General features: G+C 37.3%; 1 protein-coding gene and 1 long non-coding RNA gene across 10 annotated transcripts; one reads left to right on the forward strand and one right to left on the reverse strand.

Moving 5' to 3' along the window:
* Positions 1–3997: 3997 nt before the first annotated feature.
* Positions 3998–15869, reverse strand: LOC118279362 (uncharacterized). Of its 9 annotated transcripts, none has more exons than XM_050698466.1 (3): positions 15708–15869; positions 14233–14659; positions 3998–4579 (listed from the first exon to the last, which is right to left on the reverse strand). In XM_050698466.1, exons 1-2 carry the CDS (start codon positions 15805–15807, stop codon positions 14259–14261), a joined length of 501 nt encoding a protein of 166 aa, XP_050554423.1. In that variant the 5' UTR covers positions 15808–15869; the 3' UTR covers positions 3998–4579; positions 14233–14258. The 9 variants fall into 9 exon arrangements, 8 of the variants coding, with proteins under 8 accessions (XP_050554423.1, XP_050554427.1, XP_050554426.1 ...); XR_007705945.1 differs by lacking the exons at positions 14233–14659; positions 15708–15869 and adding exons at positions 8434–8857; positions 9518–9687 and having other exon boundaries at positions 4419–4579; XM_050698464.1 differs by lacking the exon at positions 3998–4579 and adding an exon at positions 8047–8619 and having other exon boundaries at positions 14419–14659; positions 15708–15868.
* Positions 7420–13571, forward strand: LOC126911404 (uncharacterized). The gene is made up of 2 exons (XR_007705957.1): positions 7420–7922; positions 13328–13571. It is a non-coding gene; the product is annotated as an uncharacterized LOC126911404 (long non-coding RNA).
* Positions 15870–21841: the final 5972 nt, after the last annotated feature.

Consider the following 21841-nt stretch of genomic DNA (forward strand, 5'->3'; position numbering starts at 1 on the left):
ACTGTTCACCGTAATAACTACTGTATCAAGTTTGAATCTTAGTTGTTGTGTTGTTTCACTTCTTTAACGGTTATTTTTTAATGGTATAAGCTGGTAAATGAGCTCATGGATCAACTGATGATAAGCAATCGACGCCGCCCATGGAATCCTGAAACACTAGACAGCACAAGTGCGTTGCGTTACTTGAATTTGTAACGACTGGAGTTACGTAACACTGTTCACCAGCTAATAATCTTACTGCCGCACTCACAGTTTGACATCTTAGTTGTTGCGTGTAAAAGTGTTCATTTCTATAACGGTTCTATTTACATGAAATAAGCTGGTCATTTATCATTATGGATTATCGGATGGTAAGCAATCGCCGCCGCCCATGGACACCCAGAACACTAGAGGCCTACTCCCTTGCTTGTTGGTAAGCTCACACGTTTGTAATGACCCAACCAATTCTTACTGCCGCACTCACAGACATTTAAAGACTAATAAACTATTGTTCCGTAATTATTTTTTTCCTGCTGCTGAATTGCTGAATTAAGTAATCAATAAATGACTCTGAGTATGGCGATAAGATCTCTACGTACTGCATGATAACTATAGTAAGGCAAGGCTTTTGTTTTTTGTTGTTTTTTTAGGGGGAAAATCATCCAATGACTTATCCCGCCTTGCGCGAGGCAAGAGAGAGTGTCAGACTCTGACTAAAAACCACGCCGTTCCTACTGCTGACGTTTACTGAATAACAACCACTTCGTTCCTTCTCCTAGAACCGGAGCCCCGGAAACTTACTAGTACAGTGTTATTCACAAACTAAATATTCAGAAACAATACAATATACCATACAACTGTTGAGCTTCATACCTACGACTACAATATAAGGGAAAATCTTGTAACACTAATTATGTACATTTATTACAAACACCAAATTATTTTGGATAGGAAACTGCTACGAATTTGAATTAATTAATTCAGTTTTAGATTACACTGCGTGAATAATATGGTAATACAGACTGTTTGGGTATAGCAAAATGTAGTTTATGTCGTGAGGCCCCCCTCAAGGGGGGGGGTGTCCTTGAGTTATATAACCGTCTGAAAACATTTCAGTACAAATTAATAATGCTGTTTATAGTTTAAATGAAGCTTGTTTTCCTGTCTTTGTTGGTGATTCCTTAATTATAAATAGGACAGACAGCCTTAAGTGTTCGATAAATAACTGTTGATGCTGTAGTGTTTTTTTTATTTATTTGTATATTTATATTGTTGTAAAACAATTATAGTTTGAATGGCTTAAAGATGTTATAAGAAAAGTAAAAATTATATACCTTTATAAGACAGAGTGTATGGCTCTTGATGTTTATTTTCTATTAAAGAATTTCATTTTTAATCTATTAAAGAACGACCAAATTAAAAGTACCCTTAACCGACTAAATGTTGATTAGCTTCTATTTAATTGCAAATATCTATTATTGCGTTATAATACCGAATAAGCATAACAGTAAGATTAGTAGCAATTAGCGTTCCATTGTCTCTGCCTATCCCCATGGGAAACAGGCGCGAGGTTATGTATAATATAATTGTGTATGCGTTTTTCTAGAGAGTTAGGACATAATAATATAATGACCTTTTAAGTGATTTCAAAAAATACCCTATCTCCATCTCAAGAAAGTGATTTATTTGACTTTTAACTGCCAAAATTGTTTTATTCACAACACAAATTGCTCAAAATCAAGTCTTCCATTAATTAAAAACGATTTCTGTAATCAGCCCTCGAGCTAAGTAAAAACGGACCATAAGAAAAATAATCTTTGGTTCCTTCCTTTTAAAAAGTATTTTATTGTAACAGTGGGGTTCCTTATAAGTGGGCAAACTGATTCTTAATTAAATAACTCTTCAAATTGCCGTTGCTCAGAGCAATTTCCCTGTTGAGAAATTGGTTTTAAATAAATATAAATACTGCCTTCTGTAGAAATGGTTTGAAGAATAATTCTGTGGTACCGCACATAGAAGATTCGATACGATGAAATCTGCTGATGACGTCACATGAATCTTACATCGTGCATGGAAAGAGATATATAACATTCATGGAAAATCCTATGTCTCAACTGGGTCGTTGGTCGAGTGATTGCAAGTGCGACTGCCGGACAAGGGGTAGCGATTTCCATTCCCGAAAATTGAGCTCTGTACCCTTAGTACGAGTTTGTTTTACGTTTAACGAAAAAATTGAAATGAGAACGAACGCGGCCTCGTTTCAATTTTGGAGCTCTGATTGGTTTGTTCATTCGCAACGGTCAATCAGAGCGCGCTTCGATTATTTTAAAAGTAAAGCAAACGCGTACTAAGGTTACTGAATTCTTTTTAAAATATTTTAAACATTAAATTGACATTGTAAGGGAACCAAATAATGAAATATAATAAATCAAATTAGTACTTCATTCCTATCACACACAGAAATAACAAACATGACTAATTCGAATAAATATTTAAATTATACCACACGAAAAGTATTGAAGAAATTAATTAATTTGGGACACGGGAAAATGACACGTTCCACGTAGTATATAAAGGCTAGTTTTCTACTCGTCTTTCGGATTTAAATTTCATATGAAATCAACGCAGACACAGTGAAATGCTAATACGAAACGCTATCAAATTGAGACACAGAAAATTTGGAATTCATTTTGCGTTGTTAGAGGTTGGTTTTACTAGGACGCTTGTTGTGATTTTTTGGTAGTATCTACAGAATGTGTTTGCTTGTTTCCCCGACACAAGAGCATCCATTATATGAATACATAATATCCATTTATAAAATTTAAAATCGCGGCGTGGTGCAAAGTGCAAGTGCGATTTGGACAGGGAGTTTCGGGTTCGATTCCCAGACCAGGTTAACCTAGGTTGGGCTTTTTTTAGTTTTTCGAAAAAAAATCTCACTAGTAACATGGTTTTGGAATTGTACCCAGTATATGTTAATAGGATAGGAATAAAATATAAAATATGGGGGAAATTTGGTCGTACATAGTACAGTGTCATTAAGGACCGTAATGTGCAATAGCACCTCTGCCTACCTCGTCAGGAATGTGTAAATGTAAATGTTAATAAAATTAATAACGTTGCGAAAATTTAAAGTCTCCAGAATAACATTACACAACCACTTATTCTGTTTTTTATTTTCAAAACACGTACCACCAGACATTCAGAATTACCTTTCCTTTCAGCAAAAATTTTGCAAAAGCACCGACAATAAGCGATAAATCAAAACGAACGCTCAGTTATTGTTTTTAAACATCTTGAGGTCATAAAGGTGAGACGTGCGGATTTAAACGTTGCGACAAAAATCCTTCTAAGCCGGCGCACTCGATAAATAACGCAAAGTCGCTGCAGTGGAACCGTACTTTAAATCTCTCGACCCAAGGATGAGTCTTAAGTTACTCATGTATTGAACATCCGCAAATCAAGTACCCAGGTACCTACTCGTGAGTAAAGAATGAAATATTCAAATAAGGTTACCACAAAGAAGCTAATTTTAATGAGAAATATTACAACGAACCGATTGGAATTTCAAATTTTTTATATTAGGTTCAGTTTCTTTTTTTTCTTGAGAATTTCTTTTTGATTGATTGTAAATGTATTCTGTGATACTGTGGCTTTGAAATTTTGGTACTACTTAATGTTTTTTAATGAAATTTATTAAATATAAGATGGTGATACATAATAAATAGAACTTCACTCCTGACATCGTCTATATTCGGCTTAACTTAGTAAGATAAAATAATTTTCTTAGCACTACATAGTATATAACAAAGTCGCTTCGACTGTATGCTATGAGAAAAATAAAACAAATGCAGTGCAGTAGGTTATAGAATAATAAAACAAATTAGTAACTATGGTTTGATTTATTTATAGACAAATACATCATTATAATATCTCAAAGCATTATTAAAGTTCTCAAATATTTAATGCATATTTAGCAAAACTATATGTATGTTGCATTAATATTCAACAAATTATACATAAAACATAAACGGTTTTAATGAGCTCTTCTTAGATTCTTAGCACCCTCTTCAGCTCTGCTTAGGTAGCCAGGAACGGTGGGACTGTTAGAGATTGGGGGCCCAGTTTTACCTGAACAATCCATTGGGGAGATTTGCCAATACTCGACACGCTTGGCAGGCAGTTGGCGAGCGCAGTTAGATCACCGACAATAGGGATGATGACGGGGTATAAAAATTAAAAATCTAATTAGTCCGTCAGTTAGGTAATGAAAAAATATTAGACACGTATTGTTTTATTTTGTCATATAAGATAACAATACTTAGATAAAACGAATCAAAGTTTAGGAGTGGGAGCTAACTACGACACTTTTCAGTATAAAACGTACTCTAAAGTGACGTCACGCGATATTTCAAATCGATATATCCTCGGAAGTATTTGTTTCCGTAAAAAAAATAAAAAATACGTGTCTAATATTTTAAAATAATCTACAAGACGGACATTAAAATAAAAATTAGTCATCTACCCTATTTTACGACATACTACTGCCCATTTCTCGGCGTTTGATCGCTGTTTTGGGACATACCATGGGCCAAATTACCTCATAATTACATTGTTAAGTACAATTTAATAATAATAATGATTGCCACGTCTTCTGTTAATACGGTTGTACCTGTTATAAGTTTTGATACGATTAGGAACACGGTATACTGGTTGTCTGTGTGACCAAGTATCATGATGATGTATCGGTCTTCTATATCTCCAATCCACTGGTCCTGTTGGTAATCTCGGCCTCGGTGTCATATGGTCTATTGATCCTGTATGCCTGTATAAGTATCTTGGTCTTTCATACAATGGCTTTCTATGTCTTATTCTTTTACCCTTAGCATTGGTATTAGTTGAGTCTGGTGAAGCAGAAGTAGCCGGTGTAGTAGTTGTAGGTTCTATATTACTAACATTTAGAGGCTTGCTTACATCGTCCACAGGTGGTATTAAAAGTAAATTGGTCGTATCTGTAACAAGAAAAATTGTATGTGGTTATAAAAATCGTAAAGCAAAGCAGATCATTAAAAGATTGAAAAATAAATTGTGATTTTGTCTAATTCGGAAAACGTGTTCAATGTCTGACAATAAAGTCACATTCGACGGGCCCTAGTTGCTTCAGAATTTAAAGCAACTAGAAAAATGAGAAAATCCTTCTTTTTGCATCAATTATACTATTTTAGTGACGGTATTTAAGTGAAATTGACAAGGTACTCCTAATACATATTTTGTTGCCTTTGAAATGTTTTTTTTTTATGGAATAGGGAACACGAGCAAACGAATCACCTGATGGTAAGCGATCAGCGCCGCCCATGGACACCCGTAATACCAGAAGATACACCGGTACTTTGCCGGCCTTTTAAAAAAGAATACGTTCTTTTCTTGAAGGTTTAAAGGTCGTATCGGTTCGGAAATACCGCGGACGACTGCTTTTCACACTTTTGCTGTGCGAGGCCGAAAGTTTCGTGAGAAAAGCACAATCATGTGGTAATTTCAGAAAAGAAAATCAGTAGAGAACCTAGTTTCGCTTAAAAATGTTGATAATCTGGTGTCACGGATGTCCATGGACGACACTAATTACCGTTAAAGTGATACATGCATATGCTAATTTGCTTCAAAAACACAAAAATAAACTTACTGTCATCCTTTTTGGCGACATTATTTTCAGTAGGCACCTCCAACTCCTGACTCGCAGAAGCAAACACAACGTACAAAGAAATAAAGATTAATATCTTCATTTTAAAACTAATACCCGGTACTCGTCCCACTAGAGTATATTATACTACGGACAATCGCCCATAGTTTAATCCCAACAGCTATGGTTCGATCATTATATAGCTACAGACCACTACACGTATAGCTAGACAACCAGTATAAATTGACGTTGAGTACACGGTGAGGTCATATAAAGCAAGACCAGGATAAACTGGTTGTGTATAGCTTGATGCTGCCATACAGATAATGGTGTCACAGTTATTTTAATAAAACATTGGCGTCAATACATTATACACATCATATTTTGCACTGAACTAAGTTTTGTCGTGGCTTTGTCTGTGTATAATAATTTTGAATTTTGAGGGTGGAAAATCATCCAATGACTTTTCTCACCTTGGGCGAGAGGGAGTGTCAGACTCTTACTGACTAAAAACCACCGTTCCTTCTCCTGCTTTTCGAGCCGGAGCCCCGGTAAACCCGCTAGGTAGTCCGCAGCTCCGGATCAGGCATCAGCCCTACTGGGCCCCATCTGTGGTGGTCTGATGGCTCTTTGAGGCGCGCGCGGAACGCGACGCGCCGCACGCACGGGTCTGGTTTTGTTCGGGCGGTGAGCTACCCTTGCTCACCGTCCGCAGGTTCGCACTTACGGTGGCCGAAGATTGTCACGCGATCCCCGACGCCCGGAGTGTCTCTCGCGACGGCTGGAGCGTGAGGAGGTTTGTTCCCTCACGTGCCCCGCCTGCTCCTTAGCTAGCATGACTGCTTCGCAGAAGGAGGAGACGGCATCCCAGTCCCTCTCGCTCCGCACCATGGCCTGAACCAGTGCTGGGCGCGAGAGGTAGCCGTCGCCGACCACATCTCTGAGGACTTGGCGGTGCTCAGCCCACGCAGTGCACACCGCCACCGTATGCTCCACCGTGTCCTCCGGGCGGTCCTCGCAGTGATGACATCCGGGCGTTTCCTCCCGCCCGATAAGGAACAGGAACCTACCGAAACCCCCATGTCCGGTAAGCACCTGCGTCAGGCGGTAGGTGAGGACGCCGTGGCGCCTCTCTAGCCACTCCTCAAAGAGGGAATAATTGGTAATTTAAGTAATTAATGTCATATCTATAGGTATACCACCAGCCTGTAACAGTCCAATGCTGGATTACGGGCCTTTTAAATGTTGTACTATCACCTGATGGTAAGCAATCTGAGATGGGGAATTAAGGAGATAGGGGTTAATTGGAGTAACACAAAGAAACAAAACACCTGCTATTTATTTTTTCAATATTTTTAATGTACAGAATTGACCCTTCTACAGATTTATTATATGTATAGATATATCCTCATTTATTACTAGGTATGTATTTTGAGAAATCAACTAATGAGTCAATTAATGATCACAAATTATAAAATTAAACTTGTTGTTTCCGCGTGATTCGTAAGCTAATTACGTCTGTAAATATACGCATGCAACAGGGAAATATCCTAGTATGTGGTCAACATTTAAGAAATATACTTTAATAAAAACCCATGCATACATAATTATAATTAGGTATGTCAACGAGGCGAGACATTTTTTTTAAAAGAGTAACGATGTAGTTTTTTCCTCGTTCTTCTCCATTCGAAGCTACACTTTGGAATGAGCACCTAGCTTCACTGACAGATAGACTGACGGACAATTCAATTTGATGATTCCAAATTGCCTAATTTAGGATTAATTTAAATAAATGTTTTGATTTTAACTTTGATTTTGAGGCCGAATGGCGAGTGCATTTTATTCAGTTGGTGACTTGGAATAGGTCATTTACATGGATGCTTGACTTCAGGGAGCATCATAATAAATACTCTGTAGCGTTAATCAAACTGCCATTTAATTACATAGACTTATAAATACTGATCCGCTGGTCGAGTTCTCGCAAGTGTGACTGCCCATTCCCGGGTCGGGCAAAGTATTTCTGGGCTTTTTTCGGTTTTTCGAATTTTTTTCAGTAGTAGCACGGAGTCTGGAATTGTGCCCAGTATAGGCTCACCCCCTATTACATGGGACGTATAACACAAATGGTAAAAAGGTAATTTAAAAAACTAAAAAAACCCGACTGCGTTTCTTTATAATACGAAAATGAAAAAACCCTAAAACAAGAAAGTCATCGTACCCAATTGAAGCAGTCGGGACCCACTCTGAATATGAAGACTTAGTGAAGGTTCATACGGCTGGCTTTCTAGAATGTATATACATAAATAGAACTTCACTCGTGGCATCGTCTAACATTATTTTTACGTACAGCATAACTTCGACTGTAGCTAGAGAAAAATAAAACAAATCAGTGCAGTAGGTTATTTAATTTATTAAAGGTATATTTATAGACAAATAATATTTCAATCTATAATTAAAGTTCTTAACTATTTAATGCATATTTAGCAAAACTATATGTATTGATACACAACAAGTAATACATAAAAAATACATGTTAAACGGTTTTAATGAACTCTTCTCGGGTTCTTAGCACCCCTTATCTTGCCGCTATCCTGATCGCTACGGTAGCCAGGTCTGACGGAGACTGGGAGCCTGGTTTTATCTGAATAACCCATTGGGAGGATTTGCCAATACTCGGGTTGGCGAGCGCAGTTAGTTCACCGACAGTTGTACGAAATGCTGCTGCCCATTTCTCGGTGTCTAGTCGCAGTTTTGGGACATACCCGGGTCCAAATTACCTCATAATTACATTATTAAGTACAATTTAATAATAATAATCATTGTCCCGTCTTCTGTTAATACGTTTGTGTCTGTTATAAGGTTTGATCTCTTTAGGAACACGGTATACTGGTTTTCTGTGTTGCCTAGTATAATGATGATATTTCGGTCTTCTATGTCTCAAATCCACTGGTCCTTTTGTTAACCTAGGCTTCGGCCTCATGTGATCTTTTGATCCTTTATGCCTGTATCTTGGTCTTTTATGCGATGGCTTTCTATGTCTTATTGTTTTACCCTTAGCTTTGGCAGTAGTTGAGGCTGGTGAAGTAGAAGTAACTGGTATAGTAGAAGATGTAAGAGTTTTTGCAGTTGTAGGTTCTACACTAACATTTGGAGGCTTGCTTACATCGTCCACAGGTGGTGTTAAAAGTAAATTGGTCGTTTCTGTAACAAACAAACATTTATGTGGTTAAAAAATAATCAACGAAGCAAAACAGGTCGTTAAAACATTGGTAAATTGTTTTTGTCTTGGAAAACATGCTCAGTGTCAGACAATAATGTGACATTCAACGGATCCTACGTGTACTAAAGCAACTTGAAAAATGACAAATGCCTTCTTTTTGAATCAATTGTACTATTTTAGGGCCGCTATATAAGTGCAATTGATAGGGTACCTCTAGTAACATATTTTGTTGCCTTTGAAATGTTTTTTTTTTTCTATGGAACACTAGCAGACGGATCGCCTAATAATAAGTGATCAGCGCCGCCCATGGACACCCGCAATACCAGAGAAGACGTGCGTAGCTGGCCTTTTAAAAAGGAATACGCAAATTTTTTAAAGGTTTAAAGGTCGTATCGGTTCGGAAATACCGCGGACGACAGCGTTTCACACATTTGCTGTGCGAGGCCGAAAGTTTCGTGAGCATAATCACGTAGTAATTTCAGTAAAGAAAATCAGTAGAGAACCTAGTTTCCATTATTTAACCATTTAAAAATGTTGATAATCTGGTGTCACGGATGTCCATGGACGACACTAATTACCGTTAAAGTGATACATGCATAAATTATAATGATTTGATTCAAAAATAAACAAAGTAAACTTACTGTCATCCTTTTTGGCGACATTATTTTCAGTAGGCACCTCCAACTCCTGACTCGCAGAAGCAAACACAACGTACAAAGAAATAAAGATTAATATCTTCATTTTTAAACTAATACCCGGTACTCGTCACACTAGAGTATATATACTACGGACAATCGCCCATAGTTTAATCCCAACAGCTATGGTTCGATCATTATATAGCTACAGACAACTACACATAGAGCTATACAACCAGTATAAACTGACCGTTGAGTACACGGTGAGGTCAAATAAAGCAAGACCATGATAAACTGGTTGTGTATAGCTTGATGCTGCCTTGTGTACATACAGATAATGGTGTCACAGTTATTTTAATAAAACATTGGCGTCAATACATTATACACATCATATTTTGTACTGAACTAAGTTTTGTCGTGACTTTGTCTGTGTATAATAATTGTTATTTTATTTTTTTTGAGGGTGGAAAATCGTCCAATGACTTCTCTCACCTTGGGCGAGGCGAGAGGGAGTGACAGACTCTTACTGACTAAAAACCACCCCGTTCCTACTCCTGCCCTTCGAGCCGGAGCCCCGGTAAACCCGCTAGGTAGTCCGCAGCTCCGGATTAGGCATCAGCCCTACTGGGCCCCATCTGTGGTGGTCTGATGGCTCTTTGAGGCGCGCGCGGAACGCGACGCGCCGCACGCACGGGTCTGGTTCTGTTCGGGCGGTGAGCTACCCTTGCTCACCGTCAGCAGCTTCGCACTTACGGTGGCCGAAGATCGTCCCGCGATCCCCGACGCCCGGAGTGTCTCTCGCGACGGCTGGGGCGTGAGGAGGTTTGTTCTCTCACGCGCCCCGCCTCCTCCTTAGCTAGCATGATTGCTTCGCAGAAGGAGGACACGGCATCCCAGTCCCTCTCGCTCCGCACCATGGCCTGAACCAGTGCTGGGCGCGAGAGGTAGCCGTCGCCGACCACATCTCTGAGGACTTGGCGGTGCTCAGCCCACGCAGTGCACAGTGGTAATTTAAGTAATTAATGTCATATCTATAGGTATACCACCAGCCTGTAACAGTCCAATGCTGGACTACGGGCCTTTAAATGTTGTACTATCACCTGATGGTAAGCAATTTGAGATGGTTAGGAATTTGAAGATTGTTGGGGATTCGGGAATTAAGGAGATTGGGGGTAATTGGATCTCCGGTAACCTCACTAACACAAAGAAACACAACGCAAACGTTGTTTTACGTCGGTTTTCTGTGAGGCCTTGGTATCACTTCGGTTAAGCCGACTGATTCGTGCTAAAGCATGGCTCTCTAACACTTAAAATAATATGTAAGAGGTTCGGCAATAAAACAATAATATTGGTGGGTTCAGTTTTATCAGGAAACTTGGTATTTGATAAATAAGTTATCCCTTAATAGATTTTTACAGCATTACAACAGCTTAAAAGATTTTTACATCAGCAGTTATACACAGTATGTTTTAACTTGGTCTAATACTTTTCATAGAAAACGAAAACTATGTTTAAATAATTGTAAGCAATTTGTAACAGACACACAAGAACATTTTCTTTTATTATGTTAATCTAAATATATAAAACTTTAACTGACTGACTGACATAGTGATTATCAACGCACAGCTGAAAACTGGACGGATCGGTCTATTTGGCATGCATAGATGTTACGACGTAGGCATCCGCTAAGAAACGATTTTGATCAATTCTACCCCCAAGGGGTTAAAATAGGGACTGAAAGTTTGTATGAAACTTTGTCAATTTTAAACCAATCGGACACTTTGCATGCATAAAGCTACTAAGGCGTAGCGCCTAATGACAGATTAGTAAAGAATATTGTGTACAAAAAGTTTATGTAGGCCCTTCTATTTATATAAAACTCAAAGGTGACTAACTGACTGATTGACATAGTGATCTATCAAGGCACAGCTGAAACCATGGACGGATCGGGCTGAAATTTGGCATGCAGGAGTTTACGATGTAGGCATCCGCTAAGAAAGGATTTTGATCAATTTCAAGGGGATAAAATAATGAAAGTTTGTATGAAACTTTGTCACATTTTAAACCAATCGGACTGAGACTTTGCATGCATAAAGCTACTAAGGCCTAATGACAGATTAGTAAAGAATATTGTGTACAAAGAAGTTTTGTAGGCCCTTCTATCTAAATATATAAAACTCAAAGGTGACTGACTGACTGACTGACATAGTGATCTATCAACGCACAGCTGAAACCACTGGACGGATCGGGCTGAAATTTGGCATGCAGGTAGATGTTACGACGTAGGCATCCGCTAAGAAAGGATTTTGATCAATTCTACCCCCAAGGGGATAAAATAGGGGATGAAAGTTTGTATGAAACTTTGTCAATTTTAAACCAATCGGACTGAGACTTTGCATGCATAAAGCTACTAAAGCGTAACGCCTAATGACAGATTAGTAAAGAATATTGTGTACAAAGAAGTTTTGTAGGCCATAATTTTTTACACACGCTAAACAAAATAAAACTTCTTAACGCGAGCGAAGCCGCGGGCAAAAGCTAGTAGTTAGATAAATATAGGGAAAACTGAAATAATTAATTATATATAATGACTAGTTATTTGGAACATAGAATTATTGTCGACCAGCTTCCGCCCGCGACTCCGTCCGCGCGGATGTCGGTCTCGCGTGGACGTGCTACGTATTTTTCAAGGATAAAAAGTATCCTATTTTATGCCCAGAATAGTAAGGTATAATTATAACAAATTTCATTGAAATCGAACCGTTAGTTTTCACGTGATGCCTGAACATACAGACAGACAGACAGACAGACAGGCCAAAAAAATTTTAATCACATATTTGGGTTTGGTATTATATAGATCCAATAACACCTGCTATTTATTTTTTCAATATTTTCAATGTACAGAATTGACCCTTCTACAGATTTATTATATGTAAGTATAGATATATCCTCATTTATTACAAGGTATGTATTTTGAGATATCAACTAATGAGTCAATTAATGATGACAAATTATAAAATTAAACTTGTTGTTTCCACGTGATTCGTAAGCTATTTACGTCTGTAAATATACGCAGGCAACAGGGAAATGTCCTTGTATGTGGTCAACATTTAAGAAATATACTTTAATAAAAACCCATGCATACATAATTATAATTAGGTATGTCGGCGAAGCGAGACATTTTTTTTAAAAGAGTAACGATGGAGTTTCTTCCTCGTTCTTCACCATTCGAAGCTACACTTTGGAATGAGCACCTAGCTTCACTGACAGATAGATTGACGGACAATTCAATTTGATGATTCCAAAATGCCTAATTTAGGATTAATTGAAATAAATGTTTTGACTTTGACTTTGATTTTAAGACAGATGGCGAGTGCATTTTATTCAGTTGGTGACTTGGAATAGGTCATTCCCATGGATGCTTGACTTCAGGGAGCATCATAATAAATACTCTGTAGCGTTAATCAAACTGCCATTTAATCACATAGACTTATAAATACTGATCCGCTGGTCGAGTTCTCGCAAGTGTGACTGCCCATTCCCGGGTCGAACAAAGTATTTCTGGGCTTTTTTCGGTTATTCGATTTTTTTTCAGTAGTAGCACGGAGTCTGGAATTGTGCCCAGTATATGGCTATAGGTTCACCCCCTATTACATGGGACGTATAACACAAATGGTAAAAAGGTAATTTAAAAAACTAAAAAACCCGACTGCGTTTCTTTATAATGTGAAAATGAAAAAAAAAAACTTGGTTTTAAAGTCATCGTACCCAATTGAAGCAGTCGGGACCCATTCTGAATATGAAGACTTAGTGAAGGTTCATACGGCTGGCTTTCTAGAATGTTTTTTAATGAAATTTATTAAATAGTGGCACCGTCTTACATTGATTTTATGTTCAGGTTAACTTGGCTTGTAAAGACAAAATCATTTTATTTTAAAATAATAAAACAAATCAGTACACTATGTAGTTTGATTTATTAAAGGTATAGTCACAGACACATCCCTATAATATCTCTAAGTATTATTAATGATCTTAAATTTTATATTATACATAGATATATTTATTCAAAATTCTCTAAAATTACATTTTTAAATACTACTTATAAAATACAAAATAAAATAATATTTAAAAATATAAAAATAGGAGCCGACCAGTAGCGGGAGCATGGTCCAATATTATACATATTTATTAAAACTGTATGTATGTTCCATTAATACACAACAAATAAAACATAAACGGTTTTAATGAGGTCTTCTTAGATTCTTAGCACCCTCTTCAGCTCTTCTTAGGGAGCCAAGAACGGTGGGCCTGTCAGAGACTGGGGGCCCAGTTTTACCTGAACACGCTTGGCAGGCAATTGGCGAGCGCAGTTAGATCACCGACAATAGGGATGATGACTGGGTCAAAAATTATTTATTATAACTTTTCAATACAATAAAATATTTAATAAAAATAATCAACACTCTGATTCAATTTTATGAACTACTTAGATTTTCGATTTTTTCTAGCTAAATTTCTAGTAATAAGTCTGCTATATGACGTCAAAAACTTATGACGTCATAATAGAGTATTTCATACAAAGTATATAGAAACTATCGTTTTTGACGTTTCGAAAAAAGTATTGAATTTGACTAGTAGGAAACATGCCTATTGTACGAAATGCTGCTGCCCATTTCTCGGGGTCTGGTCGCAGTTTTGGGACATAACCGGGTCCAAATTACCTCATAATTACATTATTAAGTACAATTTAATAATAATAATCATTGTCCCGTCTTCTGTTAATACGTTTGTGTCTGTTATAAGGTTTGATCTCTTTAGGAACACGGTATACTGGTTTTCTGTGTTGCCTAGTATAATGATGATATTTCGGTCTTCTATGTCTCAAATCCACTGGTCCTTTTGGTAACCTAGGCTTCGGTCTCATGTGGTCTTTTGATCCTTTATGCCTGTATCTTGGTCTTTTATGCGATGGTTTTCTATGTCTTATTGTTTTACCCTTAGCTTTGGTAGTAGTTGAGGCTGGTGAAGTAGAAGTAACTGGTATAATAGTAGAAGATGTAAGAGGTTTTGCAGTTGTAGTTTCTACACTAACATTTGGAGGCTTGCTTACATCGTCCACAGGTGGTGTTAAAAGTAAATTGGTCGTTTCTGTAACAAACAATAGTATATGGTTTAAAATATATTATTGCAAAACAAATAATGAAAAGATTAAATTAAATGTCTAATCTGAAAACCTCCTCAATGTTTGAAATAAAGTCGCATTCGAGGAAAAATTACAAATGCCTTTTTTGCATCAAAAACTATTTTAGTGACGGTATCTATATTATATAGATTTATTATAGGTATAATACATGCAAAAACTTTGGACCGTTTCGAAAATTGCGCGGACGTAGGAGCATAAAATTTGTACACTTATATTTATGTGTAGGAGTAGTGCCTACGCTAATATTTTTCAAAAATACTTATAAAGTACATCAAATCAATAAATAAAACATTACACACAATGCATGTATCTGATCGTATTTGACAATACGTCAAATTCGATAGAATGCGATGATATTCTCACGTCTCTATGAATAGAGTTTTATAAAAGAGTTTGTTTGAGTTTGAGTTAAATAAAAATTATCCTTGAACGTATGTTAAGTGGTATTTTAAATCGTATATGGTTGAATTTCGACCACTAGGGACCACTAGTCATAATAAATACTTTTTTTAAAGGCGGAATATATCCTTTACATCTTTCGCCTTGAGTGAGGCGAGAAGAAATGTCAGATTCTCACTGACTAAAAATTATCTTTAGATCTAAAAATAAGAATAGGGAACACGAGCAGACGAATCACTTGATGGTAAGCGATCAGCGCCACCCATGGACACCCGCAATACCAGAAGATACATCGGTACTTTGCCGGCCTTTTAAAAAAGAATACGCTCTTTTCTTGAAGGCTTAAAGGTCGTATCGGTTCGGAAATACCGCGGGCGACTGCTTTTCACACTTTTGCTGTGCGAGGCCGAAAGTTTTGTGAGAAAAGCACAATCATGTGGTAATTTCAGTAAAGAAAATACCCTAGCCTCGTTTAATGTTGCTGCTAATTTGGTGTCACGGGTGTTCATGGACGACACTACTTACCGTTAAGTGATTCATATCATGGTGATGGTGATTATAAGTAGGATCAAAATTAACAAAAAACAAACTTACTGTCATCCTTTTTGGCGACATTATTTTCAGTAGGCACCTCCAACTCCTGGCTCGCAGAAGCAAACACAACGTACAAAGAAATAAAGATTAATATCTTCATTTTTAAACTAGAGTACACTATATTATACTACGGACAATCGCCCATAGTTTAATCCCAACAGCTATGGTTCGATCATTATATAGCTACAGACCACTACACACAGAGCTATACAACCAGTATAAACTGACCGTTGAGTACACGGTGAGGTCATATAAAGCGAGACCAGAATAAACTGGTTGTGTATAGCTTGATGCTGCCTTGTGTTACAAATAATGGTGTCACAGTTATTTTAATAAAACATTGGCGTCAACACATTATACACATCATATTTTGTACTGAACTAAGTTTTGTTGTGGCTTTGTCTGTGTATAATAATTGGTACTTTGGGTTTAATTGAATAATGTAATATCTATACCACCTTCTCGTAACAATCCAATGAAAATCCCGTAAAAACTCCTCTTGTATATTTTTTTATAAGCTGGTAAACCGCTCGAAACACCAAATCGTAAAAAGTGTGTTGCCAGCCTTTTGTGAGTTAGGAATTTGACCTAGACCCGAAACAATAATTTGTGGATTTCACAAAGAGTTGCTCCACGCTAACCGTGCAGTCGTTTAAATTATACATACGCAATTTGTAACAGACATACAGACAAGAACATTTTCTTTTATTATGTTAGTAGTTAGATAAATATAGGGAAAACTGAAATAATTAATTATATATAATGACTAGTTATTTGGAACATAGAATTATTGTCGATATATCCTCATTTATTACTAGGTATGTATTTTGAGATATCAACACAAATATGTCCTTAATTGGTGTTTAATATAAAGTCAATTATAATGATGACAAATTATAAAATTAAACTTGTTGTTTCCGCGTGATTCGTAAGCTATTTACGTCTGTAAATATACGCAGGCAACAGGGAAATATCCTAGTATGTGGTCAACATTTAAGAATTTAATAAAAACCCATGCATAATTTTAATTAGGTATGTACGCGAGGCCGAATGGCAAGTGTATTTTATTCAGCTGGTGACTTGGAATAGGCAAATGGACGTTAGACTTCAGGGAGCATCATAATAAATACGCTTTTTTATAGGCGGAATATAATCCTATTACATCTCCCCACCTTGAGTGAGGCGAAAAGAAGTGTCAGATTCTCACTGACTAAAAACCACCCCGTTACTCCTGCTTGTCAAGCCGGAGCCCCAGTAAACCCGCTAGGTAATCCGCAACTATGGATCAGGCATCTACTGGGCTCTATCTGTGGTGGTCTGATGGCTCTTTGAGGTGCGTACCGTACGCTCGTGCGTACGTACGTTGAGATCCGTACGCACATAATAAATATGTTGTAGCATTAATCATACTGCTAATTAATTAGAAAGACTTATAAATAGCAGAAATAATATTAGATTACAATAATAATTTACAATTTTCAAGTGTTAAACAGTTTTACAATTACTCGACGCGGCGACCGTCCTTTTTTTATTTGTGTCCCTCTCCTCTTTTACCGACGTCAATCGATCTTTCTTCATATTTTCAGCCATAAACACAAACATTGCACCAACCGTGTACTCAACGTACTCTATACATAAGTATACAGTGTATAGCGCCTCGAAGCAAGGATATGACCAAGTTTCGGAGGCCCGTCGGAGTTTGTAAGTAATTTGACAAGTTCTAAGAAAGGTCAATCTTACCGCCTCACCTTACATTAGCATTTATATGAGCCATCATTAAACGATCCCCTGAAATTAGGTAAATGTACCTCCGGGGTAGGAAATAAAATTACAAAAATTGTACTGGTTTAAATGTGGGAAAGCCATGCTTCGGCACAAATTGTTGGTTTGACGAGAGTGATACCACGGCCTCACAGAAAACTGTCGTGAAACAACGCTTGCGTTGTGTTTCTTCGTTAGAAATTTAAGAGTCGTTTAATCAGGGATTGGGAAGATTGGAAAGGGGGAATTGGGCCTCCGAACCCCTAAAAGGCGGCAACGCACTTGTAACGCCCGAGTTTCGGGCACCCATGTGCGATTGCTTACAATCAGGTGATCCGTCAGCTCGTTTACTGGCTTATAACATAGAAAAAAGGAAAATTAAATATTAAATTGTGGAAATAAATGTGTTCTGACTATTTGTATGTATCAATAATATGTAACTGAAAATATTAGATTTCTTTGTAAATTAATTTTAATAAACAAACCACATGAAACATTGAACTGCAATATTATATTTGCTTTTATAAAGTAAACAAAAATAAATATTCTAAAATATTTATTTAGCGATTGAATAAAATAAATATAGAAAACAATGATTTGAAGATTCACAGACATAAAAATAAAATTTAGTATCGTCAAAGTCTTTAAGATTTTTTTTTTCTATAAAAATAACGTTGCTCCACGCTAGGATTTTCTCCTGTGTCGTGTTTACAAATATACAAGTTCACATACACATGACACTCAGACCCGAAAAAACTATTTGTGGATCACACAAAGAGTTGCTCCGTGCGGGAATCGAACCCGCTACAGGTTGCGCGGCAGCCGGTTACCCAACCACCGCGCCAGTCAAAAATACTTTTTACAAAAAAATAAACCGACTTCACTAAAAAAGTTAAAAATAACTTTAATTTCGGAAGTCGGTGTTACAAACAAATAATACCGAGAAACATCGACTTCCGAAATTAACGTTATTTTTAACTTTAACTTTCTAAAAAGTATTTTATTTCACACTTTTTAAAAGTCGGTTAAAATTCTCTATCTCAATAACTATTTATTTATTGTATAAATATTGTATAATTTATTTGTATTGTTACAGTCACTTAATTAACTTTATTGTGATTTCTATGTGAGTATGAAGTTCCATTGGCCATTTCTGGTCTTCTTCATCAGTTCCACCTCTTCAAAGGTTACTTTTTGACTGTAAATGCTTCAATTCTAGATGAATATACCGAAATCACTATATAGTTCCCTATAATATTTGAGGAGTTCCCTCGATTTCTCTAAGATCCCATCATCAGATCCTAACTTGGTGACAATGGGACCACCTCAGAACTATCTACTTTCGAACAAAAAAAGAATTTTGAAAATCCGTCGACAATTGACGGAGTATTTGATGAACAAACATACAAAAAAAAAAAAAACATACAAACAGCCGAACATAGTACCTCCTCCTTTTTGTGAAGTCGGTAATTAAATTTATGTCTATTTCGTTAGTAGGTACTTACTCTAGTTTACCTATTTTGTTCGGGTTTAATGTTTCATCAATGCGTATAACATTGATTAGTTTTGAGTGTATGCAATGACGAGTAAAAAAATAAGAAAAACTACAAGCAAGCAAGCTACCCACCACTCGCCGTCTGCAGACCCGCACTTACGGTGGCCCGAGATTGTCTCGCGATCCAGCACCCTCTTGCGAAGCAGGTCGTCTATCCACCTTGTGGGTGGACATTCTCCACTCGAGATCCGGTCTGTCCCACTCTAGCTTGCGAATCCGCTGAGCTAATCTATACTTAATAATATTATAAAGCTGAAGAGTTTGTTTGTTTGTTTGTTTGTTTGAACGCGCTAATCTCCGGAACTACTGGTCCGAATTGAATAATTATTTTTGTATTGGATAGTGCATTTATCGAGGAAGGTTATAGGCTATAAAACATCACGCTATGACCAATAGGAGCCGAGCAGAAGTAGCTAGTATTTTATAACTCCACTAAACAACCAAGAATGTAGCCCACCGTTGTAAGTAGAGTAGTACTAGTCGCTTCACGTCAAACACCAACAGCTAAATCTTGTTAAAACTCAATGCTAATCTCCATTAAGAAGAGAAAAGGTTAGGAAACAGACAAATTTTATCCACGAAAAGTGATGTCAAAAGTACATTCAAAATGGTTGTTCAAAGAAAATTCTTTAGTCTATTATTATATCGTGAGGTTTGTACCGCTTTGTACTAAATCCACTTTTAGCTTAAACTTAAATTAGCTTAGTTGGGAACGTTAACGAGAAAACTAGGGATTCATTGCGTATTGTTTGAAGTTAGTATTCTTATTGGAGTCAGGAATTTAATTTTGTATATTTTATTAAAGAGAGAGATGTAAAGCAAGTTTTATGGGAGCACTCGGGTTTTGTGACTGTCGCGAGATTTAAATTAAGTACTGCGAATTAAATTAATTCTCGATCTCAACCCAAAATAGGTGGATTATGGTGCTTTTCCACTAGAGATGTGCTATGCGACATTATTGTGATATGCGTTTGGCTTCCACCAATCATATTCATTGGTATACATAGCATAGAACTGGACGGTGGAAACGAATTTAGCTAAGCTATGTTTTTATATGGAAAGATGCGTGCTATGGATGCGTACTATGGATATGTGCTATGGATGGTTTCCCTGATGGATACATCGCATACTAGAGCTGCGCATTTTACGCGACTTAGGCCGGGACTCCACCAAAGCAGAGATGTGTGCGGTGTGCTGTGTGCTGTGCGAGAAGAGATGTTTTTCAGCTCGTGGGACTCCACCAAAGCGGAGATGTGTGCGGTGTGCTGTGTGCTGTGCGAGAAGAGATGTTTTTTACAAACTGCTCGCGCGCACGGTACTAGCAAGATGGCCGGCCGGCGCGCGCGCGGGGTTCTGCGGGTTGCTAGCGGGCGAGAGGGGGGAGGGTGACATCGCTCACTGCACGCCGCTCACATCTCTCGTCTCCACTGCGCGTCGTCCGCGCACAGCTCACATCTCCGCTTCCATCGCGACATACAAATATTACACATCTCCGCACAGCGATCTCCACTGAAGCTGAGCGGAGAGGAGACGTGTCAATAACTCAATTCTATTGGTTGTTTAAAAAACATCTCCTCTCCGCTCGTCTCGTCTCCGCTTTGGTGGAGTCCCGGCCTTAACGGCGGCAAATCTTACTCGCACCGCTACAGCTACAGCTAGCTTAGTACTCGTATCAGTGGAAACGGTCACATAGACTTACAGCTTAACTATTAAATCCTCACAGCATAGCTACATAGCACACCTCTGGTGAAAAGCACCTGTGGATCGATTTCTGAAATTAGTTCCATTTAATTTCTGTCAGATGATAATTCAAATATCGACACCAGCAATTTATACTGCGCTAACTCGAAATTTCGAAAAATCTTTTTTTATGCCAAGTTGCTTAAAATGTGTGTTTACATACGTCATAAAAAAATTGAGAAGAAATATGCAAAAATAAGAAAGTTACAAATCTTATAAAACGCTAAGTAAAGGTACTTTTTGAAATCACTCGATTTATATTACGCCAACTATTATTAGCGGAGTGTGTGCGCGGATCACTTTGGCCAAAGTCCGTGCAACACTGCACTAACTCATAGTTAGCGTAGTTTAGTGCGTTCGTGTGTATACTTGTTCGTTTGTAAAATGAACGACTTAGCGACTTTTACATAGTAAATACTTATGTGTTAACGTATTAATTAGTTTATTAATGGTACGTTGACTATTCTTTTTGTAAGTAAGTACATGTTCATTATAAAATAATGAAATATGCATCAGATGATTGATCATGCACTACGACGTCCCGTACTACACTACGCTAACGTAAGTTAGACGTGTATAAGATGTATATTTTTTTTGATGAATTACGTTTAACTTGCGCTAAATCATATATACATATAAAATAATATATACGGCTAACTTGCGCTAAATCAAAAAATAGAAATAATTAAGGAAATATAAATATGAGATATTACAATGAATAAATTAAATATTAAGCATACCAAATTTCAAAAAAGTATCTTAATTAATGTAAAAGTTATCACGTTTTTCCCTTTAAACGCCTCTACTGTAAAGTACGCTTTTTGAGTTAGCGCAGTATAAATTGCTGGTGTCGATATGTATTGAATGTCCAATGATGACTCTAGCTAATTCCTTATTGGACGAAGAACGAGAGACTCACACTGGCAACACCTGGTAAGTAAATATACAGTAGCCCCCATTGTACAGTCAACGCTTCAGATAAAAAAAGAATAATTTGACTTTTATTCAACAACAACGTTCCACTCCAAATCGTTTAGTTAAAACAGTTTGCTCATTACACATGTAATTAACTTGTTAC

The sequence above is a fragment of the Spodoptera frugiperda genome, chromosome 14 (assembly GCF_023101765.2).
Source record: "Spodoptera frugiperda isolate SF20-4 chromosome 14, AGI-APGP_CSIRO_Sfru_2.0, whole genome shotgun sequence".
NCBI lineage: Eukaryota > Metazoa > Arthropoda > Insecta > Lepidoptera > Noctuidae > Spodoptera > Spodoptera frugiperda.